Here is a 24,276-nt window from a genome sequence, read left to right as displayed (position 1 = left end):
GTAAACAAACTAGTTACAGCTTTATCCTTTGCTTACGTTTTACTTCATTTTTTAGAACTTCACATCATGAAAACTGTAAGTGATGCAACTTTTTATAAAACAGCTGGGCTGCAGTGAGTTTAGTAGTATTACTACGATGACAGTAAATGGCAAATTAAAGCAATGGTTTACGTATTTTTTTTGTTAATTTAAAAGTTATAAAAAATAAAAATTTATTGGCCTTTTCAGAATAGTTACGTTTTAACGCATTACAAGTAATTAATTGCTGAAATATAGAACATCTCCGAACAAAGTTATCAAATCTTCTGGAGGCTTGTAGGGTTTTTTAAGGTGGTAATAAATTTAATTTATTATTTGCAAACTTGGGGACAGCATTAAAGCATTATGTTTGTGCTCTCCAATATTTTACTTGTTTGAAGCTGTACAGTATTATTTATTGTAAAGTAAGAACTAGTCAGAGCTAAAAGATGTACTTCTGTTAATATCAAATTGCGCATGCGCTTCGCGCATGCGTAATTTAATAACTAATAACACTCATCTTCGTACAAACATTTGGTGCCGGTTATTGTATAATGTTCCAAAAATATATGTTTTAAAAATGAATGCTTTTTTGACATTTCGAGTACTTATTTGTATTTGTGAGTATATGTAAATAAATACAATAACATAAATCTAATACCGTCTCAGTAATTTTAAGGGCAACCTTTGAAGATAAAGTAACGATGGCAGAACAATATCTTGTAACTGACGAGTATATTGTACAAATGAGTAGAGCCCTAAACCGGGGCCCCTATTTTGACACTTCTGCGACCAAAAATGTGACATCGTTGGTTGGAAAAACAGGACATTTAAATTGTCGTATAAAAAATCTTGGCAACAAAACGGTACGGAAAAAATTACTTTGGTGCAGGGCTATTAAAATAAACTTTTTTTAAAGTGATAATTAAATAAGCTCTTATTTTAACAATTTATTTTTAGCTGTTTACTGAAAAATACCATCAAAAATGTGGTATAATATCTATATTCAGTAAATATGTATAATATTGATGAGCATTCCAAGCAATCAATATAGACATGTCTAACTTTTATTTTACTTTTAAAACGATTTTAAAAGTCTTTTAGCAAAATAGAAAGTTCTTAGTACATAAGTAGTAGTGGCTGAAATTTAACGACTAGTTTAGCTGTCATAATTTTTCCATGATTCACAGACTTCAAAGTTTACCAACAAATTTCGAAAGGTCTAAATCTCTTTGGGCTCTTGGTCAAATGATATTTCCTTTCTGATAACTTATCATAATCTATCATAAATTTCACATATGCGTTTGCACACATACCAAAATCTCATATAAAAAGAGTACCTCTCATCACCATAGCCTTTTCACTCAATTTTTGTTTTGGTCTTCATTTATCATTTCAAAGTGAATTATGCAAACCTTAGTGTTCTCTGCTTAGTAAATTTCATGTAGAAAAAAATTTCACTGAGAAATTATAAAAAAAATAGAATTTTTATTCAATTTCAACAGTAGGCATAATGCCAAAGGCATTTGTCTTTAAGGTGGTACATTTGAGGTTAAATTCATCACTCTTGTCCATAGTCCAAAATGCCTAGAGGACATGCAAGCCAGCAACAAGTGTATTCACAGAACTTAAACGAAGATAGGCAAAATATAACAATAGAAAAGGCCCGATCGAGCAACACACAATCGCTTGGCATTCCAATATGATCCCAATGCGAGCTACAGTGATAATGAAAATTTTGATATTAAACCAATGACGACTATATGCCGATATTGCAACGCGTTAAAGTTCGAAAGAGAAACGGCTGGTTTGTGCTGCGTAAGTGGAAAAGTGTATTTGAAAAATTTAGCCAAATAATAGTTAATGTTGTTCAATTGTGTTGACCAGCAAAACGGTCACAAGACTCTAGTTCTATTATATTATATATAGAATTTTCGATCCTTCGTATGGCAGCTATAAACTTTTTTCCTTGAAACAAGGATAAAAAGAATGACGTTATCATTTATCCACTATTTCTACATATATTTTTTGATCTTTCAGCAGCTATATGATATAGTTATCGGTAGTTAAAAAACACCATCTGAAAGAAATCAAATCGATATGATCAAAACCAACTCTGTGTCATTTTTATACCCTTGCAAAGCAAAGGGTACTTTAATTTTGGCCAGAAGTTTGCAACTCAGTGAAGGGGACACCTCAGACCCCATAAAGTATATGTCGGAAACAAGGTTCTTTCTTCCATTTTCACTAAACTTTTATTATTTGTTGCGCCAGCACAGCGAGTTCCGCTCACTTTCGTTACCAAAACTAGATTGATTCGATCTTATCGATCCTCGTCTTATATATTGTCAGACTACATATATTGTCATCTCTTTCAATCTCAGGACTTTAGGTAAACCGTCAACGGACTTCACTCATCAGCAGAGACCGCCAGCGTCTCTACTGATATGCTTTACGCATAAATTCTTGTACTTCCCCGAATTTCAACCCGACAACTCGCCAGCAGAGACTGCCACCGTCTCTGCAGCTATGCCTTTCTCATGAATTTCCTCCCATTACTTACTAGCAGAGGCTGCAACCGACCCTGCTGCTATGCCTTTAGCATTAATTCTGTGCTTCCTCGAATTTATTTCCGACATATATATATTCTTTATCACCATCACCATCACCATCTAAATCGAAATACGTCTGTCCTCCTGTCCGTTTCTGCGCAAACTAGTCTCTCAGTTTTAAAGCTTTCTTGCTGAAACTTTCCCAAAACGCACAGAAAATGCTAATAAAAGTATCATTTTTAGGCACTTAAATCGCCACGAAAAAGGTTAATTTCGGACACTTAATTGAAAAATTTTTTTGGTAAAATTTAATCAATAAAATTCAGATTTTATATTTGCTTTTTATTTTTTTCAAAAAGTATACAGACCGGCTTGATCTCTGGACACTCATTTTTGCTTTAAATTCTAAACGTCAGTTGAAGCACTTTCTTTTACTAAATTTTAAACATTTTGTTACACTTTTTTTAACACGTCCAACTTACACTTCTTCAATGTTCAAACTAAATAAAATTGTCAATTTTATAACATTTTGCGATAAGTGATCTGCACGCGACGTTTTACCGCAGCTCCGAATTTGCTCACACGTAAGAGCTCTTTTTGAGCCTATGTGGAGCAACCCCCAAATTTGCTCAGAAAATGGTCTTATTTATGTGCCTACTCAGAAAACACTCTTAAAATCGGCTCTTTTCGGACACATAATTTAGAGGACTCCTAACTTTGCTTGCTGGGTTGAGAAAGAAGACCATTTTTAAGCCGAAATCATTTCTCTGCCAAAACGAGATCAGTTACAGCAGTAGAAAAAAGGGTGAGAGCTGTGAGTATCAAAATAAATTCTAATTGAACAGGTTTCATGCAGATATTAACAGTTTAATTGATGTATTAGCTTATTACAGCTTAAGTATGAATTACCTATTTTTGATTGGCACGATAATTCTTATCCATTTTTATTTCATCACGGACGACGCGAAGACACCTCAGTAGCTCAATTGAGAAGAGAATATGACAGACTTCCTACGGTACGGTTAAAAACTCTCGATCAAGTACTGTTAGAATATATTGAAAAAGGAGATATGACGATATGAATGAAAATATCGTCAAAGTATTAACAAACATGCATCAGATTTACGAGGTAATGTTCTAAAAAATTCGGACATATTGATGCTTTCCGAAACTTAGCTTGACGATGACAGGCATGTTAATGTTACAAATTTTGATTACATTGTACAATACAAGAGACCCAATGTTAGAGCGGTCGGTGTAGGTATATATCAAAATGTAAATAGACTCCAACATGTTGTGGTAAAATATAATGAAATTCATGCCCGTAACCATGAATTCGTTTCTAGTCATACATCCTCCGTTGGGAATTTGTGTGCTGCAGAATGCTCTCTGGCTGGCTAATGGGAAAAAAATTATTATGGTGTCATTTTAGAAGTATATCTCACCAGGTAAATCGATTACTGATATCAAAGATTTTATCCAACACGTGCTTCTGCCATACACAGAGGATGGTTCGAGGTTATTGTATAAGAAATAACACGAAATTCCTATGATTATTGAATATCGCGAGGGAAGAATCTGTAAAGATTTTGAACTTTTTCAAAAACACCCTCAATTTGGATATTGTTAATGATAGGAACATAAGCACGACTAGACACGGGACAACAATCGATGCAGTTTTTGCACGATTCATTAAGAATTTGAGTGCTCATGTATATGTCTCGCACTTTGGTTACCATAACCCAATTATCACGACATTAGGAAATGATATTCATGAAATTGATAATGAAAATGTCACATGATAGGTAAATACCATAATCGTTTGCCTTCGTTAAAGCTGCCTAAGTTCGATGGGAAGTATGGTGACTACATGAAGTTTATTACTGCCTTCACTAGCATGTACATGATGACGCTTCAATATCAGCTGTTGACAAATTTAACTACTTGCTTAGCTGTTTGTCTGGCGCCGCGCTGAGTGTCGTGGCCCCTTTCAAGTGTCCGAAATCAATTATCCAAAGGCGTTCAAGCAGATAAAGGAGCGCTACGATAAAAAGGTTTTGATTTTCATAGAGCACATTTCTAGTTTATTCGATATTCAAAGTATGAAAAGATCTGATTCCGCAGGTCTTCGTTGTATCTTGGATACCGTCTCCGCGTTGCGTGAATCATTGTTGTCGTTAGGAACGGAAGCAGATGTTATGAACGCAATACTAATTCATCTTGTTTTATTTTAAACTAGAGGTGCTGTGTTCGCTTCGCTGGTCAACACAATTTAACAACATAAAAGTCAATGTTGCAATATTTTTCAAATATATGGAAGTATAGACAGATGGTGATTTAACACTTTTCCAGTTTGACTTTTCCACTTGCGCAGCACAATCCAGCCGTTTCTCTTTTTAAACTTTAACGCACTGCAATATCGGTATATAGTCGCCATTGGTCCAATGTCTTTCATTATCACAGTAGTTCGCAGTGGGATGAATGATGCCAATAATCTCCATTTGCTCATTTGTCGTTCTTCGCTTAAGTTTTGTGAATATACTTGTTGCTGGCTTGGATGTCTGCGGCCAATGTTTGCACGTCGTCCTCTAAGCATTTTGGACTATGGACAGAGTGGTGAATTTGTCCTCAAATGCACGATCCACATAATTTTCACAGTTCAACTTAAATTGAATAAAAATTCTTTTTTTCACAATTTCACAGTGAACACAATACCCGTTTGTCCATGAAATTAACTGAGCAGAGAACACTAAGGTTTGCATAATATGTGATAAAACTTAATTCACTTGGAAATGATAAATGAAAACCACAAAAATTGAGTTAAAATGCTATGGTAGTGTGTTTGTCAGTGATGTAGCAACTCACTTTATATGCGACAATATTGCAATTTTCTTACGGATCCCTAATTTTTTTCAAAATAAATTATAGCCTATTTTACTTCACGATAATGTAGCTTTCTATCGGTGAAAGAATTTTTTAAATTGGACCAGTAGTTCCGGAGCCTATTCGTTGCAAACAAACAAACAAACAAATTTAACCTCTTTAAAATATTAGTATAGATTGATGCAGATTCGAAATTATCGTATGATCGGTTTCAAGAAAACGAGGTGTTGCCTACTTGGGAGGATTGTTATCGTTTAAGCCGTCATTGTCAATTTTTGGAGAGCAACATTTGGTTTACTAGACTGGCAGGATAAATTGAATTTCGTCAAGCGCACCGGCCATTTGGCGAGCAGATTTCCAAGTAGATCTCGATGCCGCGTATCTCAAGGCTTACATAATACTATTCCGCATCCAGAGCAACCAACACAAATAGTTTTCCACACATCTCAGTAGCAGCGAGAACCCACACATGCTGTTTCGATGCATTCGCGTCATTCGAGGCGCGCTTTAAATCCTACGGCAATAGTATTGATTAGGGATAAGTTTGGAATATTTCAGCCAGCCAGAGCTTTGATTGACTCAGCCTCTGAAATAAATTTCATCTCTGAAGAGTTGGCCAAGCTCCTTCAGCTCAGATTCGAGAAACAGAAGTATGACATTTCTGGCATAGGCGACGTCAGAACGCAGATGAGATTCTCTGCCTCAACAACCATTCGATCACGACTATCTGTAAATGAATGGAATTTACAATTCGCTGTGGCCAAGACAATATCGCTTAATTAACCAGAGCGATTCGTTGACACTTCACAATGGAACATACCCTCAGAGATTGACCTTGCAGATCTAGGCTTCTTCATGCTTCACCGGGTTGACCTACTCATCAGCACACAAGAGTTTTTTGATTTACTTTCAAATGGCAAAATTTCTTTGGGTCCAGGTCTTCCTTGCCTAGTCAATACTGCACTTGGTTGGATCGTTGGCTGAAAGGTTTCTGATATTCCGCAATCTCAAGTCGTAACATGCAACATGGCACGTTCTACGGAGCTGCAAGGTGCATTAGAAAGGCTTTGGCTAATCGAGGAGTTTGATTTTCACGATCAAGGTTTTACCGTAGAAGAGCAGGAATGCGAACGGCATTTTGTAGCAAACACAAGGTTTCTCACATTTTGACGTGTCCAAGTTTGCTTGCCATTTAAGGAGAATCCTCACATGTTAGGTAAATCTTTTGAAATTGCCAAATCCCGGTTTTTGCAAAATGAACGTAGGTTGAGCCGCAAACCGTTGTTAAAGGAGATATACGTTGAATTCATGAGGGAATACATAGATTTGCATCACATGCAATTGGCATCTAATTTCGACTCTCAGAAGACACATTATGTAATCCCGCATCATGGAGATCTGAAAGCACAACTACCAAGCTGCGTGTTGTGTTTGATGCATCGTGCAAAACAACGTCGAACCTTTCTCTAAATGAGTTGTTGATGATTGGACCAAGCATCCAGCAGAATCTAATCTTAACACTTCTAGCCTTTCGCTTACATCGTCATGCACTTGTAACTGATATCTGCAAGATGTATCGCCTGTTTGAAGTATCACCAGACGATCGTATGTATCAACTTGTTCTCTGGAGAGACTCCTCAGCAGAGCCTTTAGAATTGTTTCAGCTCAACACTGTCACGTACGGCATGTCCTGCGCACCATTTCTAGCAATCAGGAGCTTGAAATATATTGCGAATAACTTCTCCAATCCCAATTTCCCATCGGAGCAGCCGTACTTAAAGAAGATATGTACGATGGCCTCCTTACTGGAGCAGACAGTGTCGAAGAGCTTCATCTGAAGGCTGCAGAGGTCACCAGCATACTTTCTAAGGCTGGATTAGAGCTTACAAAGTGGAACACAAGCAAAATAGAAGGCAATGGAGTAGAGTTTTAATTCAAGGTTGATACCAAAGATGTAACGAAGACTTTGGGCATGTCGTGGCAACCAAAACTAGATGTAATCTGTTTAAGGTATACCCTACCCACAATCTTTGTCATCAGCAAGTGGAGCATAGTTTCACTTGTAGCTCACCTGTACGATTTGCTAGGGCTCGTATCACCAGTCGTTATTCGATGCAAAATATTGGTCCAAGAGTTGTGGATTAGGAGCGAAAGTAGCAAAAAAAAAATTTTTATTTTTCAAATTTGTATTATCAATCGATGATCCTAAGTTTAACCTCTGTTCCTACCAAAAATTAGACACCTATGACTTAATCTTCAGGTGGCGCACTGCTTCACCAATCCACCATTTGAATTCAACCGCGCCTCCTGCGCTTTTAATTTTGTGTTAATTGTGTTGGCAGCCCTATAAATTTACATTAAAATTAGTCAACACTGTCACTTGACAATAAGAACAAGAAAATTAAAAAGCATATTTCATAATCTCAACGTTAATTACAAAGTATCAATTTATATCGGGATAATAACTGACACTGTACCCGAATTAACACGCACCTTGAAGTTTACAAAAAACTTTAATTTTTAAGCTTAAGTGGCTCCGATGTCTCGTATATAAATCGGTTTTATTTGAAGTAAATACAATTAATTGCTTGTGGCGACGAAAAGAAAATAGGAAGTAAAGTGTTTCAAAATGCCAAAAACTCGAAAAGATTTGAGGTGTCCCTTGTTTGGCGATCCACAAAAATTAAGTGGTAATATGCTACCGACGTATAATAATGTGATTAAATATTACTTATGGCACAGAAACGATCTACTAGAATTGAATAATGGAAAAGATCCTTCAATCAAAGATGTTTTCAGAAACAATTGCTACCGATATCGAAATTATATGGGCTAAAGCATCTATCCCTACAGTTAGTCATCAACAAGTTGTCGCAAGATTGATTGTGTATTACAACAAGTATAAAGGTGTAAAAAAACTGCGTAATGACTCCAAGAAACAAAAATTTTATGAAGATTCTCTAAAAAAGTTATTTGACATCGGAAAATGTAAATGTATATCTAGAGAAGTATGCAAATGTCTAACTTAAGATCCTGTTGCTGAAGAATTATTCTTGCACGACCAACGAACTGATCGCAAAATGTATGTAGGGACTGTTGACAAGGTGATGACTCAATCTATTCAGCGAGGCGAAATTAGGAAGCGAAAGTATGACCGCTGGTCACGGATGCAAAAATCCATGTGTGCTCCTAGTACTTCTTCATCTGCTTCAAATATAATTGGGATGTCTGACAGTTCTTCTACAGAAACAGAATCTGATAAAGATTATATTATGTCTACAGAACAAGAAACCTCTAAACAATACTCAAGTGAAACTCAGCAGATGAGAGGTAAGCTGCAAAATCTAGCTTCAGCGTGCGATAGAACAGGAAATTCCGATCGATCTGCGGCATTTATTGTGAACGCTGCATTGGTCGATTTAAATGTAATCAGCAAAAAAACGCAAATCAAGTTATAGACCGAAGCAAAATACGTCGAGAGCGAAAAAAAAGTACGCCAAAATTTGCAGAGTGTTATTGCTAGTAAACCTTTACGGACTGTTTACTTTGACGGTCGAAAAGACAACACCTTAGTGATAACAACCACAGACAATACATTGCATCGTAAGACTGTCACAGAAGAACACATCTTAATATTATCAGAGCCAGATTCTTAATACAGCGGACATCTTTCCATTGATTCTGAAAGCGACGACGATTGAAAAGAGTATTGTTGAATTTCTTGAAGGTAAATTCGAATATCAAACATCTTTAATGTGTGTTGGTTGCGATGGCACAGCTGTGAATACAGGACATAAAAATGGAGTTATTGTTTTACTAGAGAAACACCTCAAACGCCTATTGCAATGGTTTGTGTGCTTGTTACATGCAAATGAATTACCACTTCGACATTTATTTTCCAGTTTAGATGGAACAACAACAGGACCTAATAGTTTTTCTGGCGATATAGGAAAACAGCTAGCTAAGTGCCTTGATTTTAAAGTGAAAGAATTCGAAGCCATTTCCACAGAATTGCCACCTTTAAATCCTAATTTGCTAAGTACTGATCAAAAATATCTGTTTGACATTTGCACCGCAATTTCTTCTGGTTCAGTGTCGCTCAACTTAGCTAGCAAAGACCCAGGAAAACTGGTACATTCCCGATGGTTGACTTGCGCAAACGGATTCTCCGTTTATATATTGGAAAAGCTAAACCAAAAAAGAATTTGAGCGATCTCGCGACTTTCATTATGAAAGTTTATGCACCAACTTGGTTCGACATTAAGACAAAATCATCATGTAAATATGGTCCAATTCATGTTTTTAACATGGTTGAAAGATGTCAGTATTTACCAGATAACCTGAAAAGTATTGTACTGAAAACTATTCAAAGAAATTCATTCTTCGCACACCCAGAGAATTTGTTGCTGGCTATGTTGCAAGATGATGTGTCTCACATAAGGGAGCTGGCTCTTCGAAGAGTGTTAAAAGCACGACGAGAGACCAAAGGAATGAAGGTTAGCGAATTTCGAGTCCCAGCACTAAGGGGTGACGCATCTACTTATTATGAGTTAATAGATTGGACGAAAGAAAAGAAAGACAGAAGCTCCTATGACAATGAAATATAGCGACACATAAATTTCAAACCTGATTACTTCAGGAGCTTTGATGGATTTCAAAAGTATCCTTGCCACCCTCAGGCTGTCGAAAGGTGTGTCAAGCTAGTAACGGAGGCTTCGTTAGGAGTTTGTGGACCAGAAGCTAGAGATAGATGCATTCGAACAAAAATAAAAGCCCGACAAGACATACCTGTTTTCGACACAAAATCTCAATATTTTCGAGTTAATGAGCGAGTTAATCTCAGTGGAAGCAAATAGAAGAAGATTTGCACAATCTTCAAACCATCGGAATTCCTAGATTCATTAACACGTCACCAAGAAATCTATCGGAAATACACGGATTTTCAGATGCATCGCGGCGAGCTTATGGCTGTTGCCTATATCTACGAACATACTTAAATGGAGAGTTCAAATCAATGCTAATCATCGCCAAGTCTAAAGTGACCCCAATAAAGGCAATTTCATTGCCGCGGCTAGAGTTTGGCGCCGCATATTTATTGTGTCAAAAATGGGCAAAGTTTAAGCATACATTCGAAAAATACATTGATAACATTTTCTTTTGGACAGATTCAAGAATAGTTCTACAGTGGCTTACCATGCACTCATCCAGGCTAAACTGTTACGTCGCCAACCGGATTTCTGAAATGCAATCAACCACTTCAAACATCACTTGGAGGTACGTTTCGGGCAAGGACAATCCCGCGGACATAGTGTCAAGAGGCTGCGCAGCGTCCGAGTTTATGGAAACTATATGGTTTAGTGGACCAAGCTTCTTACGTCAAAACTTATCTGGATAGCCTCAACCAGTACCAAATTCTCAGGACACCAAAGAAGAGTTGGACCTGCGAAAATCAACAGTCCTCACATGTACCGATAGTGGTAGCAAAGATGTATTCGATTACGTTATCAACAAATTCTTATCCTATCAGCGCATTTTGCGATTCAATAGAATCAAGGTCAACAGGAAATTGAACGTAGTCGATATAATTCATACACCAGCACCATACACCTTTTCAACGAAATCCAGCAGCTCAAGGAAAACAAGATTTTAAAACCCGAATTTTAAAAACTAAATCCGTTCCTAGCAGCGACTGACGGATCAAACCGTTCTATAACACAATTACGTGTAGGAGGCCGCTTGCCAAATTTCCTGTTCTTCTTCCAAAGAATCATTGCTTCACATTGAAATTTGTTGAATATCTCCACCGGCAGCACATGCACTCTGCAACGCCCTCATTGGAATGTAAACGCCAGAGAAATCATTCGAAAGATTCTACGGCGCTGAACACACTGTTACCATTATAAGTATCGTTTAATTGAACAAATGATGGGATCACTTCCAGTTTATCGCTTTCATTCACAACGACCTTTTTTGTAACTGGAGTCGACCTATGTGGACCATTTGCCACATCATACCGCATTCGAAGCAAGGTGCCATATAAAACATACAGCTTTCCGTCAAAGGCAATCCACATAGAACTCATTTCCGATCTGTCTTCTTCTTCTTCTTCTTTGTTTAAAGCGCTTCGTCAGTCGCAGAGGCATCCCACTACGCATTTATTGTGACAATGCAACTAATTTCGTCGGTGCACGATCGAAGCTCGAGGACTTTAAGCAGCAGCTGTTCGACGAAGCCAACACATTGAATTCAGAATTTCAGCAGCATCGTGGGATTCGAGTTTAAATTCATCCCTCCGCGAGCTCCCCACTTTAGCGGCTTGTGGGAGGCCGCAGTGAAGTCCATTAAGAGCCTAATGATGAAAAATTTGGGTAACACTGGGCTAACGTACAATGAGCTTCAAACGATTGCAATCGAGTGGTAGGCAATCTTAAACTCAAGACCAATGGCACCCCTCTCCGAAGACCCAAGCGATTGAGAGGCGCTTAGCCCAGCGCACCTGCTGATTGGGTCCTCTTTGATGACCATCCTATCTTACGCGATGGCAGCGCGTAACGTACTTGAAGCAAGTTCTGGGAGCTATGGAGGCGTCATTATTTACACACGCTTCAGGCGCGCTCCAAATGGCTCAAACCCAATTCCAACATTCAAATTGGCCAAATGGTGATAGTTCACGAGGACAATATACCTCCCCAGGAATGGATCCTTGGTCGCATGTCGAAGCTGATGGACGAGTAAGAGTGGCCGAGATCAAGGTGAAAAATTGAACCATTCGAATTCAGTCTGTAAGATAGCGCCCTGCCTGAGCAAATTGGTGCTTGAATACTCCTCGGATCATTCAACGGGCGGAGAATGAGAGAATGGAGAATGTTCGATGACATCATAATTCAGTGCTAATTTACATTTTATTATTATGTATTATTTTTATTATTATTATTATTATTATTATTATAAAAGATAGAAAAGTTTACAAAACTAAGCTAACTTGTGGTACAGCACTGGCAACGGGGCCTTAGGCTATGTGGGTTAATGATTTGGATGGTGTAGTTACATGTTTCTTAACCTAATAATCATATTATTATTATTTCTTATGTCGTACATTAATTAATTAATTAGTTTTTTTTTTTTTAAATTTTGTGGTATAATTGGGTTGTTTTTAAGAACTGTAGGATTTTTTCAATGTTATCTGGGTTGGGGTCTCTGAGAAGGGCTAGCGGGTTGGAATTCTTGAAGATGGCCTGTTTGACTTGAAGAAGAGGGGGGCATGAGTTTAGTATGTGGGGTAAGGAGAGGTCAGCTTGGCAATTGGGGCAAGGTGGTTTTGGATTTTGATTCAGATAGTGTTGGTGGGTCAGGTTTGTATGTCCTAGACGTAGTCGGGTAATTTTGGTTTGGTCGAGTCTGGTCCACTTTTGGTGGGTATTTCTAAAAAAATCGCTAATGTGGTTACGCATGTTAGTGGATGTATAATGTTTTGTTTTTGTCTTGTCGTAAATTCTGCTTTAATGTGCCTTTTAATGTCTGTGGGGTTTATATTTGGGGTAAAAATTAGTGGAAATTTGTTGGTCGATTTTGCTGCTTGGTCGGCTAGTTCGTTCCCCGCTATGCCTGCATGGCCAGGAATCCACATTAATTTAATTTTTGGCGCTAACTGGGTTAAAATTGATCTAATCTTGTTTGGGTAGATGTTGTTATTGTTTGTGTTTTTAATCGAATCTATGGCTGCGAGAGAGTCGGAAAAGATTACATATTTGCCTTTTTTGTTTTTTATGAACTCGATTGCTTCAAGGATGGCAATCATTTCAGCTGTAAGTACAGAGGAATATGGTGGGAGGATCCCGCATTTCAGGATGCTTGTTTCGGTAGTTATGGCGTATGTTATGGTGTCTGTTATTTTTGAACCGTCAGTGAATATATGTTTGTATGAGTTGAGATTAGCTTTTGAGTCTTCGTATAGTTTCTGATAAATTACTCTGGATGTGTTACTCTTCTTATGCAAACGAATCGATGTGTCTATGAGGTTGGGGAGGTCCCAAGGTGGTTTGTGTTTCCACAGTTTTTGTGGTTCGTAGGGTAAGTTGAGTTCCTGGCAAAAGTTTATAATGTGGTCAATAATTGGCGGTCTTTTCTTTCTTCGTTTACGTTGTTTAACAAATTTATGGATTGGGGTGTCTTTGGAATAGATGAGATTTTTTTGACAGTTTGGCCGTTTGGAAATCTCGTTTAATTTCTATTGGAGGAATGTTGGCTTCTTGGAGTAGATTATTTGTTGGCGTAGATCGGAAGGCTCCGAGAGCTAGGCGGATAGCGGAGTTGAATGGAGATTTTATTTTGTTTAAAATGCTTTTGGGTGCATGTCCGTATAGGAATAGACCATATTCTATTTTGGCGATAACTGTAGCTTTTACAACGTTAATTAAGGTGTGTGTGTTGCAGTTGAACTTAAGGCTGGATAGGCATTTTATTATGTTTAGTTTTTTGTGGAGTGCAGGTATAAGTTTATTTATGTGTGTGTTCCATTTGTATTTGTTGTCTAAATGTATTCCTAAGATTTTTAGGGAGTCTACCGTGGGAATTAGCATAAGTGGTAGGGAGTTTGATGTGTGGGGGCCAATACGGACAATTATTTTTCTGTTTCGCATGAAATTTCTAATGTAATTTATTATTTTCGGTCCTGTTTTCCATTCCTGGAGTTGGTTAATTATGGAGTGCACACCTACTCTGTCAAAGGCTCTTGAGAAATCAAGAGTGACTAGTGAGGTGTGCGTGTTTGACTTCGATATGAGGTAGTCTACGTAGAGTAGACTGTCTGAAGTCGATTTGCCTTTTTTGAAGCCAAATTGGTTTTTGTTTAATAAATTGTTGTGGGTCACAAACCACCAAAGTCTTTTGGCTATAATTTTGTCTAGCGTTTTTGCTAGGCAACAGTTAAGGGATATGGGTCTATATGAAGTGGGTTGGGTGTTGTCGCTGTTCGGTTTGAGAATTGGAGTAACTAGGCTGGTTTTATAGGCTTGTGGTATGTGAGTGTCGAAAATTTTGTTGAATAGGTCTGTAATTCTGGTTTTTGTTGTGGGTGAGCTATTTTTGATCATTTGATAGGATATCCTATTTAATCCTGGGGCAGTTCCTTTAAGTGTTTGTAATGCAGATGCTAATTCAAGGTTTGTGATCTTTTTTTCTATGGTTTGGGCTGTTGGGGATGCTGAGTAGTCTACTGAGTTGTTTCTATATTTGTTATTTAAAAACTCCTCTGTGAAATTCTGGTCGTCAGATAGGTTTGAGAAATATTTTGCAAAGATATTGGAAATTTCAGCGTTTGACGTGGTTATTTCATTATTGTCTGGGTTTGTTATGGCATGGATTTCTTTAACTGGATTAAGGCCGCAGAAGCGTCTTATGTTGGCCCATATTTTGGATGAAGGAGTTGAGGGTTGGATAGTTGAGGTAAAGGATTTGGTGGCTTCTTTTTTACTATTTTTTAATTCGTACCTAAATTTGCATTCTTGCGTCTGTAGTCTATTATGTTTTCTAGGGTTACATTGCGGTTAAGTGTTTTCCAAGCTGATTGTTTTTCTTTTCGTAGCTGGTCAAGTTTTTTGTTCCACCATGGAACCCTGTATGGCTTAATGTTTGGAGATGTTTATGGGATAGAAAGATTTGCGCTGTGCAAAATAATTTTATTGACTTGGGCGGCTTCTTTGTTAACTAATTGGGAAGGTGGGAATTTGTCATTTATGTCTTGGGTAAGTTTATTGTATTGTATCCAATTTGCTTCTTTTAATTTAAAAAATGGTCTATTGAATTTAGGTGTGTCTGTTGTTGGAAATAGATGAATAAGTATGGGAAAATGGTCACTGCCATGAAGGTCATTGAGTATTTCCCACTTAGCGTGAGGAGCAAATGATGGCGTGCAGAGAGTGAGGTCAATATGTGTGAATGTATTGTGTGTTGAAAAGTGTGTGGGGGATTTGTCGTTAAGAATAATTAGTTGTGAGTTGTCAATGAATCTTTGTACTATTTTTCCTCGTGAGTTTGATGTAGGTGAACCCCAGGATGGGTGCCAACCATTAAAATCTCCTGTGAGTAGTGAGGGTGTTTGTTGACTAAATAGTGTGTTTTCGAGTGACTGACTTGTGACGGATGTGTTTGGAGAGATGTATGTTGAAAATACGTTAAAATTTAGTTTGGATTGAATGTGTGTTGCTAGTGCTTCGTGATCGTCTGGGATACTAAGTGTAGTATGTTGAACTGATTTGTGTATTAGTAGTGCCACGCCGCCAAACCTGTTTGTGGCGTGATTCGTTAGTAATGAATAGTTGATTGGGATTGGTATGTTATTAATGTATTGTATGTGTGTTTCTTGTAGTGATATTATGTGAGGTGAGTATTTTTTGATTAAGATAAGTAGGTTGTTGTAGTTGTTCATATAGCCTTTTATATTCCATTGGATTATAATAAGGGACATTCTAAAGATATATAAGTATCTTGTAGTGGGTTTAGCTTTAGGTAGGGTAGCGAGTACTTAAGTTTTTAGGTCTTACGTTAGTTTTAGGGGGTTTAAACAGATTCGCTGTCGCTCTGGTTAGTAAGTTTGTTTTTGTTAGTAGTTTTAGATTTCTGTTTGGAGGGTTTTAAACTGCTACTTAGGGTATTCGACTTATCTTTGTGGAAAATTCTTAATTTAAGGTCTCCGGTGAGTTCTGTAGAGCGGGCCGTGGTCTTTGGTGTGGGAGGGTTAATGTGGTCGGTGTCCATTTCTTCTAATATGTCCCGGTTGTTATGGTGTTGGATGTGTTGGTTTGATGATGTATTTGGTTTGCTTGATCCGGATGCGATTGACTTAGATAAGTTACTGGCTCGGGGTGCAGGTGCGATGTAAGTGTTTTGATGTTGCAGTAAGTTTTTGGTTGAGTTTGTGTTTGATGAGTGTGAGTTTGTTGTGCTTGATGATTGTGGGTTTGTTGTGATTGGAGTTGTGGCGTTTGTTGTGTTCAGAGTAGTGGCGTTTGTTAGTATTCTGGCGTAGGTTCCTCTTATTTGGTAGCCGTGTCGTTCAAAATATATACGTTGTGCAGTTTTATGGTCAACTTTTTCTTTAATTTTAATAGCTGTAAGTTCCTGTTGTTTAAGGAAACTTGGGCATTTGCGGTCGAGGGGGCTGTGTCGGGAATCGATTTCTGGGTTATTTTTGCAGTTGATACAATTCTTTTCGTTAGAGCATTTATCTCCTATATCTGTGTGCTTTGTTTCTGAGCAGTTTGAACATGTCTCTACACTTTTGCATACGATTGTTGGGTGACCGAGTCGGAGACATTTTTTGCAACGAAGTGGAAGAGGTATGTAATCTTTAACGCGAACAGATTCGTAGGCTACTCTTATAGTTTCTGGCAGTTTGGTGGTTGCAAAAGTTATTACGACTAGGCCGGTTTCTATCAGTGTGTTGTCAGCAAGGTTGGTGTTGTTGTAATTTTTTTCATTAGTTTTCTTACTTCGGTAACCTTCTGAGATTTAAGCTCTTGAAGTATTGTTTCTTCGTCGACGTATCGCAATACATTGCAATATATTATTCCCTTTGAAAAGTTTAGAGTCTTGTGTTCGACTGCTGTGATGTCCATATCTGCAATTTTTGTCAGTCTGAGGAGTTTTTTTGTCTGTAAATCGTTTTTAGTTTTAATCAAAATTGACCCATCTTTCAGTTTTTTTAAAGATTCGACTTCCCCTCCGCATGCGTAGTCAACAGATTTTTTTATGATGAATATGGAAATTTTTTCAAGTGATTGGTTGTCATTTCGTTTGACAACAACAAACTTCGGTTCACCGAGTCTGGAGTTGTAAGATTTGGAGAATTTGTCTGGTGGTTCTTCCATGGTTTGCCAAGCCGAGCTTGGGTATTGCTTGTATATTGTTGTTGGTTTGAATTTTTCGTTCTTTCTTTTGTTATTGAATTGTTTTTGTTTAAAGATTTGCTGATAAGGTTTTTGGTGATTCGCTAAGCGCGGCTTTATGCTGGTGTAACACGACTTGTCTATTCAGAGGTTGAAGTGGTACTGTATTATTTTTATAAATAACTTTGTTTAAAGCTGTTTAATAATTTAAATTCTTTGCCAACTTGTTCTACTTAACTACCCCATACTGTAATCATATGTTTGTATTTTGAATTCGCACTCTTATACATACAGCTCACACATGTACATATCGCTCTTTGTAATCTCGAACCTGAATATTGAAATTAGTGCATTTAGAGATCGAAACAACTTGGACGTTTCACTCTGATAACTCCGCATTTGGGCAGAGTCCGCACAGATAGTAGACAAACAGGGTAACAAGAACATGCGACTTGTAATCGACTTTCGCAAACTTAATGAAAAAACGGTGTCTGACAAGTACCCCATGCCGAATATCTCTATGATATTGGGGAACTTGGGCAAGGCCAAATACTTCATGACATTTTACCTTAAGACAGGTTATCACCAAATCATGCTTGCGGATCGCGATCGTGAAAAAACTTCCGTTTCAGTAAACGGAGGGAAGTATGCATTTCGAAAAAACTCATTTGTGGTCTGAAAAATGCAGCCATCATATTTCAGATGACAATCGATGACATTTCGCGGGAACAAGTCGGCTAATTTTGTTACGTATATGTGGATGATGTGTTTGGGTTCTTAAGAATCTGTACGAAGCCAACATGAGGGTGTCAGTAGAAAAATCGCATTTCTTCTAAAAGAGTTTTCTAGGATTCAAAGTCACCAGTAGCGGCGCAACCACCGACCCAGAAAAGGTCAAAGCCATTTAAGACTTTCCGAAACCAAAATCCGTATTTGAAGTCATATCATTCCTAGGCCTGGCAAGCTAAGTACTTAGATGCTTTATAAAGGACTAGTAAACCCGGCGAACTCCGATCCGATATGAAAAGGAAAAATTTTATTTCGATACCATTAAAACTTTGGCCATTGCTGAGTGTTTTGCAATATTACACGTTGGTTCTTCAATAATTTGAAGATTTAACGGTAATTTTAATGCTGAATGAGCCGTTTGGCATTCTTCTAACAATATGGCTGCTATTCCCGAAGAAGCAACTGCAACAGCTATGTTGGATCTCGCCCGAACAGTTGCTGTCAGTTGCCAGTTCCACCAGGGGCATCTAGGAAATATAAACCACCATTTTCTTCATCGCTTGCCTTCATTAAAGTATCATAAACTTTCTTCTGTGGGGAATTCAACAGGGGGTACATTCGTTTGAACTAATAAATTGAATTCTTGGTGATCATATTCACGTTCCCGTTCTAATTCTCGATTAAATGCCTCATTCATTTCACGATTTGGCGCTGGCATTCTAACCTGATTAATAAATTACCGCACATGAAGTAACACATATCTTCGATCAAGAGTAAAACCCGATTATGTAACTCCTCATTCATCTCAATGTCGTGATTTCTGCCCAGTATCGCGACCTTTGAGCACAATATCTCGGTTTCCAAATTGTTCACAATCAGGATGGCGACTTCGTCTATTGTTGGAGCATTAAATGTCCTTTCGTGTGTTCCAGATGGTCGTTTATCTGCTTTTATGACAACTTTATAGTCATCATTTAGTATGCGCTCTAAAGCAGTTTAAACAACCTGACCATCGCATGATGTTCATGAAGCAGACACTGCAAGTCTTGAAGAATTGCTCGCTTCATTCCTGTATTGATCCCTAGGCGTCGATCAAGTTGTTCTTCCATGTTGCCCATGAAATATATTTGTAAAAATTTTTTTTGTGTATCTTCGAAAGGTAGTAATGATCCAATTCGATGGTGAATCTGCCCTTGTATCTAAGATAAAGTAAGTTATTCTTTAACTAAGTTCTATGTAATACCAAAAAAAAAAAACTTAAATTTCGGATTAAATCCTCGGTCTTCGATAATATCTGCCCCAAATGAAGTCATTTGGAAACAACCATTGCATTTTCGAGTATTTCCAGCAATGTGGCGTGATTCTTGTGTTTAACCACAAAGCAGTGAATACAATGGTGGCGGAGTCAACAATGGCAATTTCACTTTACCATTAAAGCAGCATAATCCAGGCGTTTCTCCGTAAAACTTCAACGCACTGCAATACTTGCAAACAACGTCCATTTTCCCAATGCAAACGCTGGGATGCAATCTGTAATCAGTGATGCAATCGTATTGAAACACTGCTCGATTCAAATCAGCGATTGATAAATATCTTTTGCGTCACAAATTATCTATTTCTTGACCTCTGTTGTAAGCTCGACGATTCTGCATTGTCAACCGAGCCGTGTTACGGGTTGCCTCACTTTGTTCTTCTTATTGAGAAGCACGAAGTCGAGCCATACTAACGCGGCGGTGTTCACGTGCAATGTTTTGTTCTCCTTCAGTCCTTTCATTTGCAGTATTTTGTAGTCTTCTTGAATTACGGCTTTGACGGGAAAGATTCGATCGTCTTGGTCGCGGCATTATTAATTAAACTTCACTTCACTTCAATTCACTAAAACCACGAAAAACTTCACTTCACTTCAATTCACCAAAATCACAATTAACTTCAATTCACTTCAAAATTGAGTTAAAATGCTATGGTAGTCTGTGCTTGTCAGATTATAATGAGGTAATAACTCAGATTATATGCGATTTCTGGTGTGTCGAACGGAATAAAAAGTACCCTACGTCCTATTCCGGGTTCTAAGCTACCTTCCTACCAATTTTCCGACAAATCTGTTCAGCCGTTCTTAAGTTATAAGTGGTGTAACTAACACAACTTGCTTTTATATACATAGATAGAAGATTTGGCAGCAATAGCAAGACCCATATCAGATATCTTTAAAGACGAAAACGGAAGTGTTAGTAGGCATAGGTCACAAAACATTCCGGTACAATTCTCTGAATCGCAGCAACAAGCGTTTCAAAAGCTACGAAATATCTTACCATCTGAAGATATGATGCTAAGATACCCCGATTACAAAAAGGCGTTCGATCTAACGACGGACGCCTCTGCTTATGATATTGGTGCAGTCCCACCCTAAGAAGGACGCCCCATGATTTCAAGAACATTAAAAGACAGAGAAATCAACTACGCCACAAATGAGAGGGAGTTATTAGAAAGGGCTTTGGCCAAATTACGGGACTACTTATACGCGGTAAAATATATAAATATCTTTACCGACCACCAGCCATTAACTTTTGCGGTATCAGAATCCAATCCGAATGCAAAAATCAAAAGGTGGAAAGCTCGCATTGACGAGTTTGGTGCGCGTATTTATTACGAGCCCGGTGAAGAAAATTTTGTAGGCGATGCACTTTCTCGGCAACAATTAAATGTCATAGGGAACAAGAGGCTGAATCGTGCGTAACGCACTTTCCCAGACCCACACAATCGAAACAACGAATAGGCCCTTGAACTGCCTCTGGAAGAGGCACGCTTTCCGTTAAAACGCAGCTGTGTACTCTTTGGAAACAAGCGGCGTCACACTGTAACATTTCTTGCACAGAGTCATTACTTGATGAACTCGCAGACTTAATAGTTCTTAACGCCATCCCTTCTGACTTGCACACATTTTTGCAGTAATCGATTTACTTGGTGAGATATAAATTGACACCGTTAGCTGTCGCAGATCGCAGACGCTCTCTGTACGCTTTACTACGTTCTGCAGCCGTTTTAGCTTGAGATTTGGGGGGCTTTAATTCTTTTTTCATCTGTCTCTACTGCCTGTTGTTCATTGCTTTTTGGGTTGGACCGACGACATTCCTACATCATATTTCACTGTTAGTATAATCTCGCCAATATGTTCAACAATTATATTCCAACAATACTTCTATATTGTGAAATATTTATCAACTCTTTTAGGTTATATTTACCTTTCTAAGGGTTTGTATAACGCCTTACAAGTTTGAGTGCAGGAGAGCCGCATAGCAACAGAGGGATGCGCGGCGTGCAGAAGAAATGGGAAATAACGGTGCAAAGGACCGTGGACTCAATGCTGCGGTGAGTCTGCAGACTTTGGACCCAATAACGGTGAGTCTGCGGACTTCGGACCCGCGCAAAGAGGAGAGACCGTGAACTAACGGTACCGTTCTGGACTTTGTACCCGTTATAACGGTGAAGTTCTGGACTTTGTACCCGTTATAACGGTGAAGTTGGCGGACTTTGGACCAGCACAAAGAGGAGAGACCGTGAACTAACGGGACTTGTGCTGCCCTTTGGACCCGATCACGCCACTTGTCCTGCACTTTGGACCCGATCACGCCACTTGTCCTGCACTTTGGACCCAGTCACGCCACCGATGGAGGGAAATAGCGGGACATGGATGGCATATAAAAGGAGGACGCGTGCAGGCAGCCAGGACAGTCAAGTGAAAGCCGTGCAAGAGACCGTACCAACGCGAGTGAAAGCCCAAGTGAGCAACAAGTGCAAGGATACCAGGAATCAAGATCGCCAAGTCGAGAAGCCCAACGACGGTCACGTCTACATAAGCTGAGACTGCCAAGCTGAGATCCCGAGGGTACAAGGTAAGTTGTAGGGTGCGTCTACGAGTCTCGAAAACGACGGTATTGGTGGAGTCCGAGTAAGTGGATGTTGTGCGAGAGGTACCCAGCGTCGGTTCGCATGAGATATTGAGAACCTGCTGAGGGCCAGCTGACGAAGATCCAGTGGATGTTGTGCGAAAGGTACCCGGCGTCGGTTTCTCATGAAAGATTGAGGACCTGCTGAGGGCCAGCTAACGAAAATCCGAGGGAGTTGTGCGAAAGGTGCCCGGAGTCGGTTTCTCATGAGAGATTGAGAACCTGCCGAGGCCCAGGCCGACGAAATCCCGACCGACTTCAGGGTAGAGCGTGGAGTGTTGACTGCAGCAGCGCTGCTTAGCCCTCCAGTAAGGTTTTCTGCTCAATATCCGTCAAGTTGTGAGAGACTCGTAGCGAGCCTAGTACGCGACCGGTGCCCAAAAGACTCGGCAAGGCAGAGGACGCGCTACAGGCGTGCCGCCGCAGGAGTCGACGCGGGAGCCATTACCGGCGTCAACGAGGGAGATCGAGTCGTTGGACAGCAGAGCCACGAATACTTTATTGTAAATCCACAAGCAATAAACGCAACCCAATATTCTAAGTCTAACCTAACTCTGCGTTCTTCTTTGGTCTCGGGGTCACGCAACAATAAATTTGGTGGGACGAACACACAAACTCAACTGAGCTAGCCGCACGCTTACGTAGCGAGCGGAGACATAAAAAGCAGTTCGTTACACCTTATGTTAATGCCATCACTGGGTGAATCGGACTCTTCTCTTCTTGTTTTATTCTCAGGGGACACTTCTTCTTGTGCCACTGATGTGTTTATCACTTCTCATTTTTAACACCGAAATGGTGTAGGAAACCGAATTGTTTGGTTATGCAGCACCAAACAAAACTCTCTTAAATTTGTAAATTGCTCTGCGAAGCAATGTTCTTTTTATCTGTTATCTTCATCTATGTATGTATTCGCCGCGCTTGGCCTTCAGCCGAGTGCAGCCTAAAATCAATTAGGAGTCGTCAACTGTCGTTCGTCGTGGCAATTCGTCTCAAGTTCTTGCTCACTTGCATTTCTGATCAAAGACTACTTCGAGTCTGCTTGATCTACTTCAAACCTTTTATCGTTTTGAAATCAGAGGCAACTCGTGCCTGCCTGATCTATTTCGTAAAAACTCAAACTAAGTGCTGTGCGACTTAATAAACATAATATTTAAATCTAAAATAAACCTAAATTTGTGCGTGTTTATTAGTTCCCAATTTGGTTTGTTGGCTAGTAAAAAAGCTTATTAGCCAAACATTTTGGTGACCCCGACGTGATCGAAACATTTAGTTAATCATTTTGGAAAATATAAATGTATAAAATTAACCTGCGCAAAAAGGGTTGGTTTTGCACATGCGTTTATATTTATGTACACATAATTTCGCATCTCGCTCTCGCATCGGTTCGTACGGTATCGTTCTGGCTCTCGCTTGTCAAACGTTTTTCGCAAGTTCGTTGATCTGCAGCTGATGGTTGTTTTTGGTTTTAATGCTAGCAGAAGAGAAGCCAGCATTTACTTCTCGTGGACGATTCAGGCTTGCAATTTGGCGCCAGTGCTTTCAAAACTGTCAACGCTTCTAAACTGTGCCATAACCTCTTCGTCGCGAATTGCAATTATTTGAACTTTGTTTTATAAATAAATTTTCGGCTAAAAATGTCAACCGAAACTACTCTTGTCAAAATCGACAAGGCGCAGTTTTATAAAAGGAAATCTCAGTCAATTTTCATGCATGCGCAAAGCATTGAAAGTTCATTGACCTTCGATCGAATTTCCCTGATGGCTGAAGAAGAACTTAGTTTACGACTGGAGTTGCTGAATAAAACCGAAGTCTCGTTTAACCTGGCTCATGGGTCTCTCGAAGAGCTTGACTACGATGAAATCGGTAGTTCGCTGCAGGATGAATTTGAGGAATTGATTTTATCCGCAAAATCAATTGTGCTCCAGGAGATTGGTAGGCGTAAGGTGGCCAGTTTGCCGTGCTCAACGTTGCGCCAGGAACCCGCCATGGATTCCGCTGCTGGTCAGCCTAACAAAAGGCTTCGTCTCCCGGAAATTAAATTGCCCGAATTTAGTGGTGGCTACACCGAATATGCCAACTTTTTCTCCATGTTTTCGACCATCATCGAACAAGATCCTGATCTTTCGCCCGTGGAAAAGCTCCAACATTTGAAGTCGTGCCTGAAAGGCTCCGCATTGGATTCTGTTCGCTCGCTGGATATTTGCAATGATAACTATGCTGTTGCTCTGGATTTGCTCTGGATTTGCTCAACAAACGCTTTAACAA

At 39.1% G+C, this 24,276-nt stretch overlaps 1 protein-coding gene across 5 annotated transcripts in view; it reads left to right on the top strand.

Moving 5' to 3' along the window:
• The first annotated feature begins 551 nt into the window (after positions 1-551).
• Positions 552-24,276, top strand: part of LOC108088455 (protein CEPU-1) — a 104,292-nt gene continuing 80,567 nt past the window's right edge. For 3 of the 5 annotated variants that reach the window (XM_043208229.1, XM_043208233.1, XM_043208234.1), the window contains exons 1-2: positions 552-638; positions 688-884. In XM_043208229.1, the coding sequence (XP_043064164.1) occupies positions 599-638; positions 688-884 (237 nt within the window). In that variant the 5' untranslated portion in view covers positions 552-598. Of the gene's footprint in view, positions 639-687; positions 885-3,593; positions 3,700-24,276 lie in introns of those variants that run through there. The other 2 variants (XM_043208231.1, XM_043208232.1) reach the window with 2 other exon arrangements.

This window comes from Drosophila ficusphila, unplaced genomic scaffold, assembly GCF_018152265.1.
Source record: "Drosophila ficusphila isolate 14025-0441.05 unplaced genomic scaffold, ASM1815226v1 contig_414, whole genome shotgun sequence".
Lineage (NCBI taxonomy): Eukaryota > Metazoa > Arthropoda > Insecta > Diptera > Drosophilidae > Drosophila > Drosophila ficusphila.
Note: the sequence above shows the minus strand (reverse complement) of the source record. Positions and strands in the feature narration are given on the sequence as shown.